The following is a 25,927-nucleotide window of genomic DNA, read 5'->3' on the forward strand; positions in this document are numbered from 1 at the left end:
GCAGATGGAGTATTCTGAAGACGACTTTCATACCTTTTATGGACCTTGACACTGCTGTTTACTTGGCAGTCTATGGGACAGTCTCAAGCCTCCCGGTTTTCATCCAAAATATCTTAAATTGTGTTCTGAAGACAAACGGCACTTTTACGGGTTTGGAACGACATGGGGGTAAGTGATTAATGACAAAATTTTCATTTTGGGGTGGAGTATCCCTTTAAGAAATTACACAAATTAAATGCTTACATGCACTTGATGTATTTTGTAGTAAAGAATGTATACAGTATGTTAACATAAAAAATGGGAATAGAAATAATATGTCAATTAAAGAATTTAGAAGAAGAATTAAGAAGTCTCTCCCTTTTCAGTTCATCAGTTGGAAAACTGAATTGGAATTAAATTAAATTCAAAGAGAGTCTATCCTGGTAAAGACATTCTAAAAAATAAAGCATTCTTTCACTATCTAATTACATTATTATCATTTTTGTTTTACAGTACGTTGTAATTAGAAATGCACCGATCACTGGCCACCGTGAGTGAAGAAGACAAAGTTCGCAATTTGTAATACGAGTAGGGCCAAAGTAAACTGTAGGGGACTGTAAGTAAACTTTCTTTTTTTCTTTTCTTTCTTTCTTTCTTGCATTGAAAAATTCGTTTTTTTGTTTGTATATGCTGTCAGTTTTAGTTCATAGAATGAAAAACAGAATAAAAAAATAAGAAATCGGAATTGACCAGGAAAACTGCAATCAGAGCATCTCTAGTTGTAATACTACAAAAGCAACTGCAACTGGGCACCTTATAGTGTAGAATAATAATAGTTTAATAATACAGAAAATGCATAAGAATATTACACAAACTAAAAGCATGTTGATTTTATATTTTTAAAAATATAGAAGACAGAAATATAATTTAAGAGAGAGAGAGAAAGAGAGAGAGACTGAGCAGGGATGAGAGAAATATAAATCTACTATAATCTAAGCAAATGAGCTGCTAATAAAAACATGCCTTTTTGTGAAGGAATAAATAATCAAAAACTTATTTCTCCATTTAAAAAACAAAACAAAAAAAAAACATTTTATACCTCTACATTAACCTTTAATATTGTGCCATAAACCTTATGTGGACAGAAAACCGCAGAATGGAATGCATGTGGTCTTACCTCAGAATTAGAAAAACAAATAAATTGTCCAGCGTCTTTAGTATTTATTCCATGCAGTTAGTCCAGAAATGAACCCACAGTGTTCCCCACAGATGTTTAGAAATCTAAAATGACCTAATAATGAATCTCTGTTTGTGTTTTGATTGTATTGACACCTAGGACAAATTGAGGCACGTAAGCCTCTACCCTTGAGTCATATGAAAATGTTGACTACGACTCTCAAAACAACTTCAGAGCTGTAGTCCTCCTCGCCTGTCTCATATGGAAATCTTATGGAAAAATGAAGTAAACGAAAACATATGCAGCCCACAATGTCACCTCCATGCTTTGCAAACTACTTGCCAACGGTCCTACCTCAGGGGCCATCCAGAAGGGCGTTCCGACTGAAGTGTTCCTCCGTAGCCGGGTGTTTGTAAGTTGGGCCGATACCCCTGATGAGAGGAAGAAACACCAACAAAGCATCATGTAAGGCAGTTATCCGTACAGATTTAATGGATGGCCTCTGGATACAAGGAAGGTCTTTGGATTGTCTGAACTAGCCGAGTGGCAATGGAAACACAATTTGAATATTCAAGAGTCACAAAGAAAAAAGAATGTGTTGTCTTGGATGCAGTGATCATACAGTAGTAACCCAGCACTGACCCATGAGCCTTCTGACTGAGACTAAGTCATTATTTACATAAAATCTTGACTTGAAAATCCTATTTAAAGGGGTCATATGATGCGATTTCAAATTTTCCTTTCTCTTTGGAGTGTTACAAGCTCTTGGTAAATAAAAAAGATCTGTAAAGTTGCAAAGACTAAAGTCTCAATTCCAAAGAGATATTCTTTATAAAAGTTAACACTCATCCACGCTCTCCTAAAACGGCTCATTCTAACACTCCTCCACATATCTACGTCAGTATGTGGGAAGATTTGCATAGCATTGCACAGATGTTCACGCAAAAAAAGAAGGTGTACCTTTTATTCTCATTGTAGTACTGTTGTTGCCGCCGCCGCCATGACGTATAGACGCTGTGTGTTTCACTGTGAAAGCGAAACGACTTTGTTTGGCCTTCCAAAAGAGGAAGATATCCGCTTCGTCATGCCTGGAGCTGATCCGTGCTGGTCGTTGAGGAAATACATCAACTTTGCACTGTGGATCGCAGAATGGGCTTTCACCGTGGACGAAGCGGAGTCCAGCCCGGGGTCGTCACATGTGGTTGCCGCAAGCACAAGGTATGCTCCTTCGTAGAATCCGCCTCAAGCCGCCTACTTCTGCTCACTCAAGGTTGCGGTGTGTGACGCTGTTTCATTGAGAAAGTGAAACTACTTTGTTTAGCCTTCCAAAAGAAGACACGACTAGAAATCATGTTTATATCACGTTTATAATGGGTTTTATGTTTATGCCTCGTCACTCCGGCAGGACAAAGCATTACAATATGTTAAGAGGCGTAACATTTCCATCACACGCTTGAGGCATTCGGCCAATCACAACATGCTGGATAGCTGGCCAATCACAGCACACCTCGCTTTTCAGAGAGATGAGCTTTGTAAAATTCGACGCGTTTCAGAAGGCGGGGCATAGAGGAGAAACAATAATGTACAGTATGTGGAAAATAATTATTATTTTTTTTTTAACCTTAAACTGCATAAACACATTTCATTACACCAAATACACAAAATAATGTTCTGTTTAGTAGCATCAAAGGACCCCTTTAAGAGCTGTTCACTGTCACTGTAAAAGCAGAATGGACATTATGCTATAAGTCATATGGGTTTTAAAGACATGATGGAGAGAAAAGGAAGAAGTTTCTGATTTTTGGGGGGGTCAACTATTCCTTAAAATGAGCACAATTTACATAAGAAGCTAAATTATGTAAGAATTTTACTTGACTGAAGGAAAGAATGGTGCTTGCAAGGATATACAAGAGAGTGGTTAGTGTTAAACATCACTGAAAAATGGTAAACTAAAAGAAGTAACAGTAAATTAACTCTGCAGAGAGTCACAAAGACTGCAGAGAACATCACAAACCAACAGTTACCTGCCCTGGAAGACATATTCATTACACGTTGCCTGAAGAAAACACACAACATTCTAAAGGATTCACATAATCCCGCCCATCATCTGTTTGAACTGCTACCCTCTGGAAAACACTATAGGTCCATTAAAACACGCACCACAAGATTCATGAACAGTTTTTATCCAAAAGCTGTTACCCTACTGAACTCTGAGCTGAAAAAACACACTACAACACATTCTTGATATTCAAGAGCATGCATTAATGACAATAACATCTGTGCACTTTACTTTATATTTATCACTTCTTTCTATTTTTCTTTTGCTGTATACGTTGGAAAGTCTATAATTTCAATGTATGTCTATTTACAATGACAAAAAAAGATGAATTGGAATTGAATTGGAAATGGGATTTATTTAAGTAAAAAATATTTTTTACTATCACTGGTTAACAATTTACAATGTAAATGTATTCATTTGTATCACCAAAAACTACTTAATATAGGTTAAATCAAGTAGAAGTAAATTTTGAAATAACAATGGCAGGTTACCACTTTTCACAGTACAAGTTTAGCTTTTATGGTGAGGTCAAATTTGCAGGAAAAGATGTCACACAGATCACACAGAACTCAAACCAAGCAGCTTGGGAGAGCTATCTGAGGAACTCCTTTGCCCTCAAGTAGTTTCTATTGAAATAACTGGTTTTGGTTTGGCAAAATTTGCAGAAACCAAAACTTTAGGGATTGGAACACACAGTCTACTAACCTAATTTTCTTGATGTGAATATGATAGATTTGACATTTGACTGAGATAAGTTTGACATTTTCATTTTTACTATTCTTATCCGTATTCTTATTATTAAATGAATGATATTAGTTGTAAATGCTATTATTTTTAAGTAATTCAAGACTGAATTTTGAAAGTCTAATACTTGCTTTAAGAGAAATTTCACCAACATCAATGATATCATCATAATACTTACATTTGAAATCTGATTGGTCTTCCTTATATCTGTTTGCATACTGAATTGCGACTGGTCTTTTCTATTTTGCTTCTATGTAAATATCTATAATCCGCCACGGCTAAATAGCTAAACCATTCCACTATTCTTTTCCTTCAGAAAATGCAAATCTAGTGTCATTTGTTCTAAGCACAAACTTCAGTATATGTAAATATTTTTTCCTTGGAAACAAGATATTAGAAAATTGGATTTCTGCTGTGAAGAAACACACATTCCACTAAAATCTGTAAGTCACATAGAATCTGAAATGTTTAGATTAGAGTAGATTGTGTCGGACTGCTAAATTTAACTATGAACACATGATTCATATTTAGAATGTTTCTACAGGAATCTTTCATCAGTTTCTGATCGGATTAGAGCTGTTGAATCACCAGTAAACAACCCATTCTTGGCAGTGTCAAAAAGGATTCGTTGCATTCACAAGACTCACAAACACATTAAATCCCCACTACACCAGAGACAAATACAGAAACATGGATTCACGTATGCTGTGGGCTGTAAATGGACAACAGACAATAGACGTATTGAAGAATAACAGTTAAACACACACACACACACACACACACACACACACACACAGCACTAAACAGTCTCCTGCGGCTGTTCCCTTTCTGCTACATTAGATCTGCATGGGGCCCCGGGGCCAGTCTTAATAATCATCAGAGATAACACTGGCAATTAGAATATTCATGACAAAGCCACTAAAGCATCCTCCACCCCCTTGCTCTTTTTGTCTAATAAATGCTTTTTTTTTTTTTTTTTCTTCGTTCAGATGAGTCAGTGTGGGGGCTTTATCTGCTCAGCATAGCGTGAGCCCCTTCACACGGATAACGCATTAGCCCTGCGTGACTCGGAGCTCTCTGAAACGTGGGCACGTGGAACCTCTGCATACAGCCATGGTCCAACAGCCACCCACTCGCCGTGACTCCATTCCTGACAGTGGGAGACAGATATCGCCCCCAGCATGTCTCCGACCAAGCACTCAACAAATGCACTCTTTTTGGAAAAATTAGATTGACAGGGTAAACAGAGCGACGTTTAAGAGAGGTTTGCGTGGTTTGATGCAGACAGAGAATAGAAAAGATTTAATTTCCTGCTTTCACTATATGTTTAGGTTAAGGCCTCAAGCAATACCTTCTGAAATATATATATATGTATTTTCTGTCTATTGTTATGTATTATTATAACTATTAGACCCTCAATGATTTGCTGTATTGTGAATATAATCATAGCTGAAGTGTTTTACATGCCAAGCCTAACTAACTACCTCTTAACTATATTTAAAACATAACACTGCCTCTCTTTACCTTTTTAGCTGAATTGGCCTTATTGATAACTGGCTTTTCACACTTTGATAACATCAACTAACAAGCTAGTTGCTGTAACATAGCAATCTGGAAAATAGAAAAACATGCAAAAAATACCATACACGAAAGAAAGATTACGTGAAATATGTTGTATTTTTAAGAAACAATAGGTATGGCATTCATTTTTTAGGTTCAGGACATTTGACAGCATATTGGTATAAAATATGATTGTTCTACTCCATATGAATGCAGTGTCCTTCAAGCCCTGTCTGAAACGAAGACAGGGTACATGATTTGGTTATTAAGGTTACATAAATGATACGCAAATTGGGAATGATTTGTTTGGATCAGGAGAGAACACTCCAGGGCCTTGTGTTTAGACTTTATTTAGTCAGGTTACTTTAATGTCACAGCTCAGGATAGTTACTAATGAAAAACTTGGGATTATGTAAGTTCTTATAGTATATACAACCCTGAGAGGTAGAATGTGTCATCAATAGTTTTGGTCCAAGAGAAAGATAGCACATTTTAAATATGTATATCTGTTGAAAGTCTATTTTGTCAGCCTTTAGAGATACATTAACATATAGCCTCAGCTAAAAGCTACAAATGTAAGATTTTTCATGAGACCTTTAAAGCCTTAAAGACCTTTAAGACATGTCTTTGTGTCATGCTCTAATGCCACATTACAATTTTGCATTTATGCGGCTGCATTAACACTAATCAGCCACTCTGCATGCGCTTCTTATGTAAATGCTTCATGTTAAATTATGCAGATTTGAAAACCATATATTTTGAGCACTGGGGTGTTTATGAGAATGTTTAGTCTATGTTGAAACAATGACAAGTCCATTTTGTATACTCAAACAGAGAGAGAGAGAGAGAGAGAGAGAGAGATGGGAGAGAGAGAGAGAGAGAGAGAGAGACAAAAAAAACTTGTACTTGTATGACAGCTGTATGACATCACTGACTCGGGCCCCCCACGTCCCAGGCCCCCTCTCCCTCGCTGGGCACTTGGAATCACCTATAAACTTTATTATCCAAAATGAGTCTGACATCAGTGCACTAAACGGTAAACTTCACTTCACTTATTATAAATAACTATAAACACAAATAGAGCAAAATGTATATAACTTGAATTAAGAGAATTCATATTTAAATTGTCTTTTCGCAGTTTAATATTCACAGTCACTAGTCTATATCGCAATTTGATTTAAGTGTATTGACCTGTTTTTATTTATTCATCAAAAATATGACAAATTCTGTGAAATTCTGCATTATACAGTAAATTCCATGAGAGTAAAAGACGGGGACATTGTTTATTTACTTTATAGCATTGCGTCTCATCAACTTAGAAACAATGTACTGTAGCTTTAAATCACCATTCAACAGACTCAAGCCACCACCACAATGTTGTGTATTGGACTGCAAAGAGATACTAATTTTTCAATCTGCTAAGTTACTGACTGTACTGACAAACTATGGTGACTTAGGAAATGTGATGTGACCGATGTGATAAGCATGAGTGACATGGCAATTTTAAGGGACGGGGTTAAGGCCCCGGTCAAGTGAGCCGTCATCTGCGAACACTCGGTCAAGCCAGCTGCCACCTTGATTTGAATGCTCGTCTATTTTTGGAATTAAGGTACAAATTTGGCGCAGCCAAAAGAAACTGAGAAATACGAATTTTGGAAGATTCATGTATCAAAACATCTTAATTCCACAAACAGACAGGCAGCAGAATGACGGGTCACTTGACTGGGGCAAAGGGTTGGCTGGTGTCACTAGTGACCTGGGTCGCCAATTACAAACAATGGAGTAATTAAGTAAAGTAATTACACCATTTAAAAGCATTTCATGTGCGTTATATGTTCTGTAAAAAAATTCATATCTGTGGCATATTCGCTGATGCCGATATATCTATGACAGGTTCATTTCGGCCAATAAAATCTGCAAAATAATATATCGGTCGGCCTCTTTAAATCAATATACTTTAAATGTACTAAACTGCAACTACATCACTAAAAATAGCAATTTGACATTCATTTTAAAGATAATATATTTAAAATGTAATAAATCACAAATAGATCATAACAAATGTATAATTACAAATATATTTTAATACATGCAAGCCTGTAAAAAGTTTCAGTTGAACCCCACTCTCACAAATATGACAGTTAGCGGAAGCTACAGTTTATGAAGTGTTTATATATGGATATTTTTACAGAAACTCATCAGTTCACTACAGAAGGCCTTTATTAACCCGCTGGAGCCATGGGGAGTACTTTTTATGATAGATGGATGCACTTTATTGGACTTCTATTGGACTATTGAATCTCAACAGCCATTCATTGCCATCATAAAGCTTGGAAGAGCCACAAAATTATTTTAATATAAATTTGTCTAAAATAAGAAAGTCATACACACCTAGGATGGCTTTAGAGTGAATAAATCATAGGGTAATTTTCATTTTTGGGTTAAATATCCCTTTAAAGTTTATTTTAGTTTAGCATAAATTCTTGTCATGACGTTTGACATTCATATTTTAAAGACAATAGAATGAATTATGAAATTAGATATTAAGATGGATACATAAGTAGGCCAAAAACACTTTAAAGTTTAGCTAATTTCATGTAATAGTCCTTTGATAATACATTTTCATTGGTTTGCAATTAACATGCAATTACATGTCTGAAAACATTACTTTTAAATTATATTTTAAAATAATATTAAATCTTTTTAAGAGAATGCCTAAGTCTACTTCTTTTTCACAAAAGCTAATACCTGGAAGACTCTTTTAAGAACCACAAACATGATTTTGTTGCTATTACATTATCAAGAGCAAGAGCATGTTAACAAAGCAATTTAGTGCATAAAGTACACCAACTGCTCACATACCCTGAACCCTTTAAAGCAGGCTATAGTGATGCTCTGCAATTCTATTGGTCACATTTCTGTGATGTCACTTAGGAGCTCAGTCAATGTCCTTGACAAACTCTGACAGAAAGCTCTTTCTGCTGACAGCAACTTTGCTACAGCATTTCTGAGTTCCTGGCATGAGTCATCACTCTATCCCGCTCTTTCTTGTCTCTCTTTCTCTCTCCACAGTGCTCAGTCCACTTCTCCTGTCTCTCCATACGCCCATCCCCCTTCCCCTCCCTAAAATGAGGAAAATGTTCCGTTATCTCCCGCATCCCTCAGATGCAGTCAACTAATTACTGGCTTTATGTGCCTCTGTTCTGGGCCTGATACCCCTATGAGGGTTTTTTTGGGGAGTGTGTGTGTGTGTGTGTGTGTGGGGGGGGGGGGACTATCTCCTCTCAGGGGCTCAATGCGGCCTAGAGAATAACGTAAAAGGAGATTACATTTAGAGTGGATTTTAGGCTGGAAATTAATAGTGAAGGGGGTGTAGGGAACGTGTGGAGCATAGCAAACATTAGTCTGTACCACATCACAAAAGCCTACGATTGGCTGTTTATTCCCAAGAAAAGCATTTACTGGCTTTCTAAAGGTTTATAAGCTCTCATATATGGCTGTTCTGGAAGAAGCTCTTAAAAATACTCCACTTACTGCCTCAATGAAAAGGCCACATGTTTTTCTTAAGTAATAGAAAGAGGCATTCAGGAATGGTCTGCTTCACTGGTGTATTTGTGCTATATTTTGGGTTATATTTGGAACTAGAATCATTTTTGAGAAAATACAGATTAGCTATTAGAATTTTTATGACATTTGTTTCAAAGAATGGTTCTGGGACATCTGAAGGTTTTTTCAGATGAGGACAGATTTATGAAGTAATAAATCAAGAGAGGCAGAGTTATCTTGTGAATACAGTGAAAAATAAAGGCTATTATTATTATTATTATTTTTAGTACGCATCACAGAGTCAAGCGCTACTAAATGTAGATTTTTAGATAAATTTAGAATTATTTTTTTTTTGCATATTGTATACACATACACTGAGAAACTAAATCCCAAGTATAGTACAATAAAGATAGTAAAGCTTCTTGATCCAGTAAAAATTAATAGTTAATTTTATTCAGTTATTTTATAGTTTGTGAATGTGTGTATGTATATATTTATATATATATACATACACACATATATAGCTTTAATTTATCTTTATTTCAGTTTTAGTTTTAGTCAACTTCAACTTTATTTTATTTAGTTGACATTGCCATTTCTAACTTTTGCTTAAGCTGTTTTAGTTGAAATTTTGTAATATTTATAATAAAATACAATTATACATATCTAAAAAAAAAACAACAAAAAAAAACAAAAAACATTATATAAATTTTATATTTATTTCAGTTTTTTTTAATTTTTTTAATATTTTTTTTTTTGTTTTAGTTTTAGTTAACTGTTATACACCTATAACCTATTGAAACTGTAAACAAACAAACATTCTATTTTCACATTACGTCATGTATCTTCACATTCTCTTATGTAAATATGTACAGTTCCGCCCACTGATTGCCACACAAATATATTTACTGTACAGTAGTGGTACAGAAAAATTGCTACCACTACACATTTCTATCTTCACTCAGTATATACCTAGACAGTTAGCTTAGCAGTTAAATTACTCAAAGATCTGCTAATGCAACTGATAAGGAAACAGAATCATTAAGGTGAAGTGGATTCAATAAATCCTTTATGACTGCATCTCATCATGCAGCTCTGTTTTAACACACTCTATTTAAGAGATCTTCATTTGGTTAAGAAAAGCTAGAAGCAAATCATTAGTAACTGAATGCAGACAATATCCTCTGTCCCAATGGCATGATGACAGACAGGGGGTTTAATGCAAGTGTGTTAGACATCTGTCATCACCGTACATGTAAATGCACTGCTCTTGATGAGAAGAAATAAGTGCTATTCAGTTAGCACTGAAACGCTCACGTTTAATGGCTTTGACCCGTGTATAAAACATTGTTTTCAAGCTGCCGGTCTCTCACTCGCACACAAGCACACACTCAATCATTCAGGTTTTCTCTTTCATAGCCAGCAGTCCCTTCCCAATAAAAGAACAACTTCCTCACCGAAGTCAACCAGCTTGATTCCTCCTTCTGTGGTGAGCAGGATGTTGTTGCCCTTGACATCTCGATGGATGGTTTTATTGATGTGTAAATGCTGGAGACCCTTTAGACACAAAAGCACATGTTACAGATCTAAAATCACTGAAAGGATGCATTTGTGTTCATATTTTAAAATATAGAGGATCAGGGTTGATTTTGGATTTTACCATGAGAGCTTCATGTAGGATGTAGGCTATGACGGGTTCCTCCATGCGGTCTCCTCTTTTCAGCATACCCTTAGCCAGATCTGTGACAGACCCTCCATTACACAACTGCAAACAAATACATGAATACATGAAATACATTCAAATACAACATTCAAAATAATGTGTAAAAATAATGTTTAAATAATGCAAAAAAAAAAAAGAGTCCCACTTGTTACATACAACCGTTTTCTGTGACAATCATATATATATATATATATATATATATATATATATATATATATATATATATATATATATATATATATCTCCAAACATACAGTATAGATAGCAACCTGATGTATTATGTGTTAATAAAATATATAGATATATCTGGTAATACAACCTGTTCTGGTAAAATAATAAATAAAAAAATAATTACATCCATAAGATAAAAATATATAAATAAATACATCAATTAATTAAAAACAATCAACCAGTTATATATGGTAATAAAGTCTGATTCTGCAAAAAATAAATAAATAAATAAATAAATAAATAAAGACATTTATGCAAACAGAGAGTCACCTATTATATATGGTAATATGGGCGAAAAAAATGTTTCTGGTAAAAGAAAGAAAAAAAACTGAGATCAAGTTCTTATATAGTAATACAATCTGTCTCTAATAAAGTAATAATAATAATAATAATAATAATAATAATAATAATAATAATAAAATTAAAAACCAAAAAAAAAAAAAAAATACAGAAAGAAAGAAACATTCAAACACATTTTAATACAGACATATAAAGAGAAACCAGCTATATATGGTAATGAAACATTACAACAGTTTGTGGTAAGTAAATCAATCAATCAATCAATCAATCAATCAATAAAAATAAAAAAAGGTGACACAAACATTCTAAAGAGCACTTGCTTTTAAAAGGCCTCACGTTTCTATTTTTCCCTTTCATTAAGTAGACCAAGCAGGTCAAATAATAGGTTCCTCATCGAAATGCTGAAATTTACAGAGGAATATGTACAAAGATTGCAGCTGTTTTTAATGTAGAGAGAGGTTTTAAATAGTGCAGAGAAGTTTAAATATATATATATATATATATATATATATATATATATATATATATATATATATATATATATATATATATATATATATATATATATATATATATATATATATATATATTTTTTTTTTTTTTTTACCATTGTATTTCAAAGCCTAACACACAGTTTTTATTGCAACAGAATCCTATAAAACTAACTAAGGGCTGATGATGTGGTTATGATCAATGCTAAAATCTTCCCTTCAGTCAGAGGACACAAAGGTGAAAATGGTTCTTTTTTCTAAGGCAAGCCCTCTTGAAATTACATAAAATTGTCTAGCATGTTGCCAAGGCAACAACAATACCCTCTTATTTAGAGCCATTTATATCGACCAAAGGCAAACACGGCTGTCTTCGGCCCGCTGCTATTGTAATGGGACAAAATGTTTGTATGAATGCTTTGACAGTCTATTATTCACAATATCGCAAAATCTATTCTCTTCTATTTTGCTGAAAGAAATAGAAATACAGAGACAGAGATGTGCACCTTTTAAGAAAAAAAAAAAAAAAGATGTCTAACCAATAATAAAAAAGACAGCAAATTGCCTCTAACATTAGTAATGCACCCAATTACAAATCCTTTGAAAACAATCTGCTTGATCCGGCCTTTCAGCAGAACACTGAACACTTCAAAGGGAACATCAATGACTCACATCACTTTATGCCCTGAGAGGCCATTTACATTTTCAAATACATTTACTTCTATTTCCAAGACTCATCCCAAAGGGTTTGGATGGGTGGGTGGATAGACTTGATTTCCCTGATTATGCATAAAGCTCAAACATCTGCAGAACTTAAAATATGTAAAGCTGAATTGTGTCATTTCTGTGTTACTATAGCGGCACCAAATGGAACTGCAGCAATAACTGCATTTCTGCATTTTCTGAAATGTGAGAGGGTGTTGGCAAGGAGTTGCTATGGTGTTTTAAGCTGTTTCAGCACTTTGCTATGTGAACGCTAGTGTGTTATGCATTGATTGCAAGTGGGAAGTCAAATATGATATACTGTATATGATATTCGATTTCTGTTTTATATTGTCTACCAGGGGAAAACTGTATTTGATTGAATATTTGTAACAGCACTCCACTGAGCCAATTTGAGGTATCATTTATGTCTGTAGCATAAACCTGTGTGGATTTACATCTCAAAATGTATTACTTGGTGGCCATTCACACAAAATATATTTTTGTGTTTTAAAACAAAAAGTGCAGAGAAGTGGAACAGAAAGAAATGCCAGATCTAGAGATGCACACACACACACACACACACACACACACACACACACACACACACACACATATATATATATATATATATATATATATATATATATATATATATATATATATAATATTTTAGACACATTATTGGGAGTTACTTTGTCTCTTTTTAAATATTTAAAAAACAAACTCACTTCAGACCGGTTTTCTTGTGTCGGAGCACTTCTCAGTATAAGTTACAGCCCAGAATGAATCAGTGTTTTTGAACAAGTTGGCTAAAAGATTCAATGACTCATTCAAAAAGACATCTGTCGCCACCTACTGGTGTAGTGATGAAACCATCAGAATGAGCCATTAAAAACCACTAAATGCACTTACTGACAGCACTGCGTGACCAACTTGAGGCCAACGTGAAATCTGCATGGGGAAATATTTTGTGCACAGTTCCAGAATGCTCGCATTCCTATTGAAATGACTGGATTTTGTTCATAAAAAAATAAAATAAAATAAAAAATAAAAAAGCAAAGAGCACTGGTAATACTCTGCATATTTGCTTAAAATTAACTCACCCTCAGGCCATGCATGATGTAGATGAGTTTATTTCTTAATCAAAACAATATTTTTTGAAAAGATTTTGAGAAAGCAAGTCACTTGCCCACCAATGGATCCTCGGCATTGAATGGGTGCCGTCAAAATGAGGCACAGCCAGCATGTTTGTAAGAAACAAATCTATCATTAAGGCAATTAAACTCCAAACTGTAGCTTCCGGCCAAAATATGAACCAAAAATTCATAATACTGCTTCCTCCAGTGAAAAAGTCCCACCCCTGCTGTCCTGTAATCCACATATTTGTTTAGACAGTTTTTGCTTGCAAACGGTGCTTGATCTGTGCATTTTTTTCTCCTGATTCAGACAACTTTTTAGCTGGAGAAAGCAATATTATGGACAGAGGACTCGTATTTTAGCTGGAAGCATCTGTTTAAAGTTTAAAATGTTTAGATGATTTTTTTTTCTTCTTACCAACATGCAACATTTCGCTACACAAGACATTTATTGATAGACTGGAGTCGTGTGGATAAATTGTGGATTTTTGTGATGATTTTATCAGCTGTTTGGACTCTCATTCTGACGGCACCCATTCACTGCAGAATATTCATTACTGAGCAATTGCTATAATGCTACATTTCTTCAAATCTGTTCCGATGAAGAAACAAACTCATCAACATCTTGGATGGCCTAATTTTTGGGTTTGCTATACCTTTAACAAAGCTCTGTCTCACTCTCTACAATACATTTAGAAACAATACTAAATGTTCTTTACCTCTTTACGCATCCTGTCTTTTTCGTTTATAAAAGGGGCAACACAGCATTCAATTTAACTTGTTCTGGACATCCAAGTTTGGTAAGTGGTGGGATGAAAGGGTCATTTGTCATTGGGTTGAACAAGAAAGGTGAAACATAGACACTTGAACAAAAAAAGTATGTTGATGGGTGTGAAATGGAGTATTCCCACAGCTCCGGGCCCATTTTGAAATCTCATTATTACTGTGCCAGAGGGGCCTTTGGCATTGTAGCACACCTTCCTGTTTCAGTACTGTTTACCAAAGTTAATTGAGTTAACTGCAGGGAGCTGCCCATTTCATTTATGGCTACCGTACATGCTTGAGAGCCAAGCACAGAGGTGGCAGCAAACATGTTCTTCATTTGAGTTGCTGATGCAATGACTAAAGGCAATTGGTAATCAGGTCAAAAAAAAAAAAAAAAACTTAGTCAATATGGATTCAAAAATGGACCCTACACTATTAAACTAAAGGTGCCAATAGAAGGTTTTTATAGTTATACAGCATTAAGAACATTTTAATAATCTAATGACCCTTTTTTTCAGCTACAAAGAAGCTTCAGTGCGATGGAAAAATTCAATGGATGTTAAAGATGCTAATAAAGAACCTATATTTTTTAATATATAATTATATTAATATATAATTCACTCCTGGTCTTATTTGTACTGCTTTTACCTCACAATAAATGCCATTGTATCATACATATAAAACAATCATTCACAATATTCACAATTATAGAAGAAAACAATTATGCCAGCACTAAAATCACAGACATAAATCATCCAAAGTTAGTATAAATCTCAGTTCCTACTGTTAAATTTGTACAGTGCTTCAGTGTGTCAGAGTGCCATGCAGACTAAAGAGCAAAGCTGACCTCATTAAGTCATGACAACATCAGCCTGAGATCACCTGCCATCATTAAATTTCACACTGACACCGACAGATAGAGAGAGTAAGACATTTATCTGACAGCGAGCAACTTAAATGTTTTACTAAACACTTCCTTCAGATACTGCAACATTAACGTCCAGGTTCAGGTCTATTCAGTAAAGTCATCAAAAGTGCCACACTTTTTTTCTTGCTTTACCAACAGAGACAATGAGAAAATCAGTAGCTGTATGGATATAAAAGCAGAAAAGTTCTGAAGAAATAGAGGTGAGAAAACAGCAGTTAAGAAAGCATCTGATCCTAGCAATTTGGCAGTCAAGTCAAGTCACGTTTAATTATATAGCACTTTATACAATAAGTTTCTTTACAATATTAAACATGAAAACATGAAAAAGTGTCAATGTTCCTTTCAGTTAAATTTACAACTTGAATTTGTATTCTTCCAATGCTCCAGAAGGAAACACGATGGATTAAGAGCCAGGGGGTTAAACTTTTGAACAGGATGAAGAGGTCCAAATTTTTTTTTATTTTTTATTTTTTTGTAGAAATATACATATATATATATTCCATTTAGTACTGCCCTTCGGAAGCAACAGAAGATACTTGCATGCAAACAAATTAAGTACAACTTACCTTGATCTTCAAATTCAAAAAGTTTTCACGCTCCTGGCTCTTAATGCATCATGTTTCCTTCAGGGCCATCAGTGAATGTTTGAACCTTTTTTAATAGTTGTGTTTGAGTCCCTCAGTTGTCCTCAGTGTGAAAAGATGGATCTCAAAATCATACAGTCACTGCTGGAAATAGTTCAAATATACAGAGCCCCGCACATGACATGCAAGAAAAAATAAATAAATTGTGTGCACGATTTACTAATTCGTTCCCTCAATGTACTAAAACGTGCACACGATTACTATTGTGTTCCCTCGATTTACTATTGCATTTCCTCGATTTGCTAAATCGTGCGCACAATTTATAAATCGAGTGAACGAAATAGTAAATCGAGGGAATACAATAGTATCAGGTGCAAGTTTTAGTACATTGAGGGAATGAATTAGTAAATCGTGCGCACAATTTAGCCTACTATTTTTTCCTGCATGCCATGTGCGGGGCTCTGTACAAATATGAAAAAGATGCTGGAAAACTATGATTACGCAGGTCATGGAGGATTTTTCTGAAGACCAGTGCTTAGTTTAACTGTTCAGAACAAACAAGAGACTCATGAACAACCATCACAAAACAAAAAACACTCATGGATCATCCAGGTAACCACACACAGTATTAAGATCCAAGGCTTCACAAGCTTTTGAATGGGGTTATTTTATTAATTTCAGCTATTTTTTTATTTTTTTGTCTTGTGGACTAAATGTAAACATATTTTATATAAAATATCTAACTCAGGACAGTACTAAATAAAAAAAAAATAACATGCATTTTGTATGATCGCTCTTATTTTGTGAAAATCACTCACATTTTACTGCAAGGGGTTCACAAACTTTCAAGTGACACTTCATGAGTGCATGAGTTAAATTGACTTTTTTATGGCCATTTTGGAGCTAAATAACCCCCATTCACTTCCATTGTATGGAAATATGAGGATGAACATTCTGCTAAACAATCTCATGCCATGCTTCACAGAAGAAATAAATTAATGTTGGTTTGAAGTGATGTGATAAAATCATTAATTCTGTACAGGAATTAAAAGCAGAACCTTTTAAATTAAACCTTTTCATTTAATTTATTCCTGATATTGTTTTATTTTTAGACCGTATCACTCTGGATTACCTCAGGCTACAGAGGACATGTTATTAATGTCATTTACTGACGTGCCATCAACATAATTCCTCACGTATGGATGAAAAGACTCAAGAGTGATTCTGCTATCTTTCCTCAGCTCCCACTTCCAGCATGGCTGATGCCTCTCAAAGTCTTAACATACAGGCTTAAAAAAGAGAAAAAAAGAACAAGACGAAGAAGTAGAAGAAGATACAGTACACTCTTCAGGCCAGATTTACTAAACAGGGCAAATTAACTCCAAAACAGTGCCGATGGGTGTGGAATTTCTGTGGGTGATTTACTGACAACACACAAATTAAAGAACATAATCGCAACATCTCATTTCCATAATGATGAATGCAATATACCAAGCTCAGCTCAAATTAGCGTAAGGATATGTTCGGATTCGGATAATAAGTTCTTCTGGCATTCCAAATAAATTAACATGTGTGGGAAAAAATCCTCTGCCTTCAACCAAGTGCTCTCTGTTCTCTGTTAAATAATGGCGTTAAATAATGGCGCAAATACTAGTAATTTGACGAGTGCAAATGTTAGTAAATCGTGTTGTGTGATTCATTTTAATACTCCCCTCCCATAAATTTTACTTCTGAATGGGAAACTCCAACAAATGCATATTCATTAAGGTCATGCCTTTTCAGTGCTAATTCTTCACTGTCTTTAGTAAATCCTGACAGGACTATTTTGACGCAAAAGACGGTTTGCACTGGCGCATATGGCACAAATCTGGCCCATAAAGGGATGGTTCACCCCAAAATTAAAATTCTGTCATTATTTACTCACCTTCATGTAATTTCCATAAAAACATTCATCAATGCACACATAAGTTACGGCAAACCAAAACTCAAGCACACTTGTTTGACGTGTGAGAACCAATGAGGTTCATTCTTGTGTGTTACGTAGCACGTTTGAGATTCTGTAAAAATTGAAATTTATTCTTGTGCATCAAGCAAGAACGGATGAATAAAAGCCTAAATTGAATATGTTCAACATATAAAGTGATAGACTCTCTTCAGGAAATTTCGACTAAACCACTAAATTATTTTTATGATCTCTTTATGAACTTTTTGAAGTGTCAAAGTTAGTTGCGTAGACTCTCAATGGAGGGACAGAAATCTCTCAGTTTTCATTAAAAGTGTCTTCATTTGTGTTCTGAAAATGAACAAAAGTCTAACGGGTTTGGAATGACATGTGGGTGAGTAAATGATGACAGAATGGTAATTTTTGGGTGAACTATCCCTTTAAGCCCTCATTTACTAGTTACTTGGAGTAACATACCTGGAGCTCCTGACTTTGAATATTTAATTTGAGCTGAATGTTTTGTTAAGTGCAGCAGACGATCAAATCACTAGCTTTCTTTGAGCTGTGTGTGTGTGTGTGTGGTCCTCTCACCTTTATAGAAAAACACCTCTTTTGTTCAAGCGACCTTATCATTTGCACTCCAATAATGAGCTAGGTGTCCGCTTTCCCTCAACGTTTAATGAAAAAGCCCTGACAAACAATGGCATTTTAAACCTCATAGTGAATTAATGATGGGCACAAGCTAGACACATCAGACATGGTTCGGAAAGGGCTTTGTTTCAAAGGGTGCGCCAAAGAACCCGCCATTCAATACAGGAAACAAGGCCAAAAACCACAGCCACCACTTTGACCATATTAAAGGGAACGGATTAAATTAAACAGCATATTCGCTATTTGATCTGTTGTTTTAACCACAATGTGCTAAGTTGTATATAATTACATATAAAGACATTAACAAAAACAGTTTGAAACAATGTGTTGCAATAAAATTGATCTATAGTAACTACATTAGATTTGTTCCAAGAGTCAGTGTTGCTTGAACTTCACAGAAATCTCCTTGTTTGTCAAGCTGCTTTATTAAATATATATATACTAATAGACGTGCTGTCCTAAGATTTATTGAGATGGATAGTGGATAGTACCTGTGAAATAATAACTACTTCATAAAAATTGGATGCAAAGGAAACTTTATCCTTTGACTTCACACATACATAAAATCATGTATAATAAAGTTGTTAAAGTGAGTTGCTTTAACTTACAACTATTGATAGGGTAAAACACAAATATTTATTTTATGTTATTTTTTTTAATAGTTTTTGAAATAAAACTCATTCTATATATTTTTATTTTTTTTATCTTTATATATATACAATTTTTATTTATTTATTTATTTTTTATCTAATTTATTCATGTATTTATTCATTTATTCATTTATACAAACATATATTGTGTAAACAAAAACCTTAACTTTGCATGCTTAATTGCGATTAATCATTTGCGTGTAAATATACATAGGCTATATATATATATATATATATATATATATATATATATATATATATATATATATATATATATATATATATAATTTTATTATTTTGTTGTAACAATGAAAAAGTGTTTGCTTTCAAAAGTATTGCTTCCAAAAAACCATTCTGATTCAACACATTTAAACATTTGTGTATACTGTAATAAAAAAAGGGTTAACATTGATGTATTAACATTATTAACAAAAATGAAAATTCATAAATATACTACTGCCCATTGCTAATTAATGTTTTATTTGACATTATTGTTAATTTATGCAGATTAAGATGTTAAAATGTGTAAAAGTCATTTGTAAAACAAAAAACATTAAAAAACATAGATTAATAAATGTGACCCTGGACCACAAAACCAGTCTTATGTCGCTGGGGTATATTTGTAGCAATAGCCAAAAATACATTGTATGGTTCAAAATGATTGATTTTTCTTTTATGCCAAAAATTATTAGGATATTAAGTAAAGATCATGTTCTATGAAAATAGTTTGTAAATTTCCTACTGTAAATATATCAAAACTTAATTTTTGATTAGCAATATGGATTGCTAAGAACTTCATCTGGACAACTTTATTTAGAATTTTTTTTTTTTTTTTTTTTTTTTTTTTTTGCACCCTCAGATTTTCAGATTTTCAAATAGTTGTATCTCGGCCAAATATTGTCTTATCATAACAAATTTTATATATTATATATAATTTATTCAGCTTCCAGATGATGTATACATCTCAATTTCGAAAAATGTACCCTTATGACTGGTTTTGTGGTCCAGGGTCACAAAAAATACAATATGCAAATAACTTCAGCAATGATGCAGGCACCATGTTATATTGACTGTCTCCAATTTTTAAGAATCCAGTCAATAAATCCACTTCATCAAATAGGCTTTAACAAGCCACATATCTGCAAAAAGCCAGGCATTTTAAATGAACTGAAAGAATAATAGTGGTACAGAGACATACTGTTTCATTTGAAACTACAACAATGAACTGCTGTCGTCAGTCCTATCAGACATTAACCACCAACTAGACCCTACAAGCCAACTTGAACAAAACCGAATAGAGATCATTTCCGATATCTTTGAAGTTTTAATATGACGGAGTGGAGTTGGCCCTTTATACGATGAGGAACCGGTGAGTACAGATGAAAGCAGTTCCCTTTATATCCATAATTAGAAGCTACAACACAAAAGAGACGCAGAACAAGCACCAGGCCTGATGAGCAGCCAGCAAAGCGGAGGACGCAATTTGTGTGAGTCCTCTCTGTAATCAGAGGTCACTCAACGTAGAGGAGCCTTCTTCCCGGATCCTACTGAAATACGGAAAATTACAGTTCAGAGGGGATGACTGTAACCATGGCAATGCAACCCCCCTGCGTTCCCCCATCTCCTCATCTGCTAACTTGCTGCTGACAGCTTGAATGCTCGGCTGAGACTCCAGCCAGAGGATTATCTTCCACATTTGGATTGCTGACTGTGGATTTTGCATGTAGGAGTTTGCATACAGAAATGCAAAGCTCTTTAGGGAAACACGAACAAGAAAAAAATATCATTGCCTCTACTGCAGCTGAAGAAACTTGCTTAAAGCTTTGCAAAGGAAGAAAATTGCTTTTGTAATTTGTGGTTACTGTGTTTGGAAAAAAATAAATAAATGGAGCCTGAGAAAAACAATAAACAAATCAAAAATAGGTTTCAGCTGAAATATGCAGGAATCTTTATAAACATATAATCTTTTTGGACAGTGGCAGTATTTGAACAAGACATTCAAAATATCATCACTTTTTGTTCTAAAATTCAAGTGGCATCTGTAAACAAAGATATTCTCTGAGATTTAAACTTTTTATTATTTTTAAAGAGTATACTTATTGTTTTATCATTTGGAACTTTTTTTTTATTATTTGCTTACAACACTTTTATAACAACTTTGTTTAATATTTTGTTATCCAATGCAATGATTTTCAGACATTTTTAAGTGTGTCTCTGATTCTGAAACATATTTAACACGAATAAAACAGTTATAGTCACATGCATAATTGCCAGAGGCCAGATTTTGTAACTTTAATACCAGACTTTGCATGCTTTCAGATATGTGTGGAAGACTGTGTGATGTCTGACATCAGTAAAACACATTTACCATACCCTATCTTTTTTTCAATTTTTATTATTATTATTCATTTTATTTTATTTACAAAGATTGGCTCAGAAAGTCATGGTACTGTCTTCCTGAGATTAGGTTACAGGACTATGTGGGACATGTCAACAAACCCTCCTCAGCCCCGCATCTTGAGACTGAGGTAACGTTTCACCCCAGGTAAACATGAGATAATCGCTCCAGACAGGTCTAATATGTTGAACACGATCCAAAATCCAACTCAGTCGTGCAATAACAGAAAAAAAGCCCTTACGATCTGTTTCCCCAGGGTAACAGTATTGATACTGTGCTTAACAAAGATAACATACAAAACTAACTGATATTTAATCATGTGATTCCCTCTATGAAGGCTTATATAGTCAACAAAAAGGAATGTATATTTGCACTGTGATCATCAGAGAACAAAGATAAGTGTTGGAGATTGTGAATATTCTGCTGAGCACATGTTGAACTCCATGGCTTCGAAGAACTGCAATGTTTATAAATGTCTGAGATCGGAAGTACATTTAAAGGACTCAAGGACAAAACCTCTCACTGAGAAGATTACTTCCAAACCTGTACATCCGAAGCTTTCGTACAACACAATTTTTAAAACCAACTGCAAATAATTTGCTCTCTACAAGATGTAGTGGTTTATGTTTGATATGGATGGTTTAGTAACCTTGGACTTATATATAGAGAGCAGAGTGGCAGATATAATGCTGGTTTATGTGGTTTAATGACCTTAATACAAGTTGGTCAACCCCCAAATCCCAACATATATAATCTGTCCAACACACTTTGTTTGGACACATACCAAAATAATATTAGAAAGTTCAATTTGAAATACCTTAAAGTCCCATGTAAAGATCATGGTACTGCATGAGCAAAATTTTATCACTAAAGGCCATTGCACACTGAGTCCAAAATTACCGCATGCATTTTTCCGTTTTTCGCATTCGTCATCCTTTCCTATTAAAATGCATGCTACGGATGCGAAAATGCAGAAAATCAAACCTGATCTGAATTTTTTATGACGGACAAAAGTTTCAGTTTCAATGTGATTGACACAACGTGAGGTCGTATTCATTTTTCAACGTGTGAAAATTTCGGACTCAGTGTGCAAAGACTTTAAGTATGGCATATATCAAAGTACATTGGTATTACCATCCAATAACATATCTGTATCACTGTACCTTGAGGGAGTTATGAAAATCAATCAGTAGGCTTTCATTTTATAAACATGCCTTGATGATATTTGAAAAATAGCACAATTTAAACAAACTGATAATTATGTTGTATTAGTCTCAAATTAAATTATGCATTTTGTCACTTTTCCATTTTGATGAGCTAGAATGAAACTTTCCCAGAAGGTTTTTGTGCATAACCATTCAAGCAGTTGTGGCTATAAAGATATTACACATTAAATATTAGGTGTTTATAATTTAATGTTCTTGCACATTCTAATTACTGTATGATTCATCTGTAATAACACAACTTCTTTAGTAAATTCGATACAACATTTATCTGCTGTTTTTTCTGGATAATTACTGCTTAAAGACATAACTACTGAGCATTATTCATCACTATATAGTTACAGAATGGTGCAATATAAAGCAACCTCACTGTCAGAATACTGTTATCCATTACAGTGATAGACCACTTCTTTCCTGCTAAAGCCTGTGTTTGAATGCAGAATTGGTATCTAAACATGCTCATCTTAGCCAGACACAGCCAGTCCACATTAACAGTCATCTCCACACCCCCATACCTGTCCTGCCACAAAAACTCTGTCCAGACCTACTTCTGAAACTAAAGTCTCTTATGTAACACTCATCTTATCCCATTTCCATACAAAACAACTTTATACCTGTCTGTTCTCAAGCAGTCAAACAGCAGAAAAGGTCAGTATGATTACTGTAGGCCTTAAGTGTTTTTAAAAATAATACATACATTTATGCAAAATATCTTGATTGTTCTAAAAATACAGAGATTCCTCCCGATGTTACATAAGATTTGAGAAATGTTCTCTATGTTCCAGTTTAAACATGTTCCCAAAAATAAGTGTTGATACTAATAACCTTTTATTAGCAGCACATTTTGCTAATCCTCTTTAAACAGATTTCCACTGCTTTCATACATACCCCATCAGCCCACACTGTGATGACAGCAATAAATCCATAATGTGATAATGATATAGCATGCAGTACACTTTGCCCTAATTTACAAACACATTAACATATGCATGTTTTTTGGCTGCAAATATAATAACGATGATTGATTATGGCATTTAAAAGTGTTTTGCTGATATACTGTACAACAAGCTTAAATAAATGAGGCCCACGTGCATGATATTGAATTGAACTTTACCTCTAGCACTAGCCATAGCTGGTCCCCGTTCTTGACGTCCTTCTTGTAGAACATTCCAAAGAACTTGACGACATTGGGATGGTCTGAGAGAGCTTTCAGGATGTTATACTCGGCTTCGATTTCCTCATCAATATCCTTAAAGAAACAAATGAATTGAATTGACTTTTAAGAGACACAGGGCAATGGTTCAAACTTCTACTTTCATTTTTGAGTAAAAAGAAAAATTTCTTAAACTATTCAGTGTTCAATGTTTCAAAGAGAGTCAAAAAAATAAATACAAAAATCATTTTATCTACTGAATTTAGCAAAACTGCAAAGGCCATGAAATTAATAATAAGCCCCACAGGCCACAGAGCTGCACTACACATGAGGGATATATTGAAATAATATTTGTTGGCTTTCACATCCTCCAGTGTTGGAAAAATTACTGTTTTACTGATTGAACCTGGAGGAAAAAAACAACCCCTGAATTTAGAATTTTAATGGATACGGTGCACAGGTCTTTTCTGTGATGCCTTTTGGCTTCAAAAGTGCTCCATATTTCTATTACTACACATGATTACTGCATTTCCTGTGCTTGGAAAGCGGTGAGAATAAATATTTGTGAGGTACAATGACCACGGCAGCTGCAGTCTATTAAATTAAGCCTAGATTTATTTGATCTGGATGAGTAATTTTAAATATACTGGCAGCCAAAGGCCATTGAAATACTTCCAAGCCTCCTTTCAGGACCTTGAAAGGGTGAACTGGAGAAACTCTTGTGAAGTAAATGAACACAAATTGCACATTTTCTGGAAAGCCGTCTCATCATGATTAGTCTGGGTATGTGCTGTTAGGGGCCCTTTTATTTGCCCAGTCACTAAAAGATAGAGTGTGTGGCTAGAGAAATAACGAGAGAGACAGAGACACAGAGAGCCTTTTGGCGTTATCTGCAGGATATAGATGTTCTCTCCTTAATATGACAGTGGCAAGTAGATGTTTTCAGTGGTCAGTAATTGACTGCAGGCCTGTCTTAAGGCGTAAACACTCTCATAGGTACACACAAATGCGCAAATGTGAACTGATTGAACCTGAAAGGCCTACAATGTCTCTGCTTTTAACCACAGTTCTGTGCAAATCTGACCTTGAGTTTGCTCTGTGTTTAAAAATGACGACTCAGGGTTCGATGTGCATGCTTGTTGTCTCTCTTTGTGACCTAAAAACACACACCACATAAAGGTTTGATCTAGCAGGGTTTTACTCACATGGATTGGATCCAGTATTTTTGACGGCGGCTTTGCTGCCATCGACCCTGTTTAGCACTTTATAAACTTTCCCATAAGTCCCTACAATAGTCTCAATGATCTCCCAGGTGTCAGACGGATCTGGAAAGCTGTCAAAGACGATGGATTTTCCTGAGCGAGGAAACATCTTCCCGAGCGATCTCCTATGGAGAAAGAGCACACATTGAGTCTTGAGTTATAGATGGCTACCCGCTCTTTTTCCAGTTGACTTATAGTGGTTAACTTGGAAGTTGTTTTTCACTTGTGATGCCTGTACACATGAGATAACACCTTTTAACAACGATGCGATGAGTAAAAGAACCTCTACATGAAAATACACACTAATATGTAAGGCATGGGCTTTAAAATTAGTCTTGGTACAGCTAGGACTATTTTTGTATGACAGCAATGTTGCTTCGGGATTAACAAAAAATCCATATTTGCAGTAGAAACATGTCCTACTTGATAAACTCACCCTTTATTATGTCTGACTTAGCGAATCCCTCAGACTTTTTGCAAAAGTTGTTGGCTTTTGCCTGTCATTGAGGATGGGATAGAAAACTTTGTACTAAAATGTTTTGGCTCAATTTACGAGAAAAGCTGGAAGATATTATCAAGGGCTCAAAGATCAAAGGATGCCGTGAACCAATTTACCAAAGGTTCAGAAGTTGTTCCTTCAAAGACTACATTATGTGGATATTGCTTGACGAAACCTAGCAGTAACTATAACATAGAGAAAGAAAACATTACATTTCGGTTCGC

At 34.7% G+C, this 25,927-nt stretch overlaps 1 protein-coding gene across 1 annotated transcript in view; it reads right to left on the bottom strand.

Moving 5' to 3' along the window:
- The window catches only part of LOC109050412 (myosin-IIIb), an 81,710-nt gene that overhangs the window by 42,897 nt on the left and 12,886 nt on the right, over window positions 1-25,927 (bottom strand). The window contains 6 exon segments of the mRNA XM_042752053.1: window positions 1,511-1,587; window positions 10,523-10,622; window positions 10,726-10,830; window positions 23,904-24,038; window positions 25,148-25,168; window positions 25,170-25,329. Of these exon segments, the coding sequence (XP_042607987.1) occupies window positions 1,511-1,587; window positions 10,523-10,622; window positions 10,726-10,830; window positions 23,904-24,038; window positions 25,148-25,168; window positions 25,170-25,329 (598 nt within the window).

This window comes from Cyprinus carpio, chromosome B24 (assembly GCF_018340385.1).
Source record: "Cyprinus carpio isolate SPL01 chromosome B24, ASM1834038v1, whole genome shotgun sequence".
Classification (NCBI taxonomy): domain Eukaryota; kingdom Metazoa; phylum Chordata; class Actinopteri; order Cypriniformes; family Cyprinidae; genus Cyprinus; species Cyprinus carpio.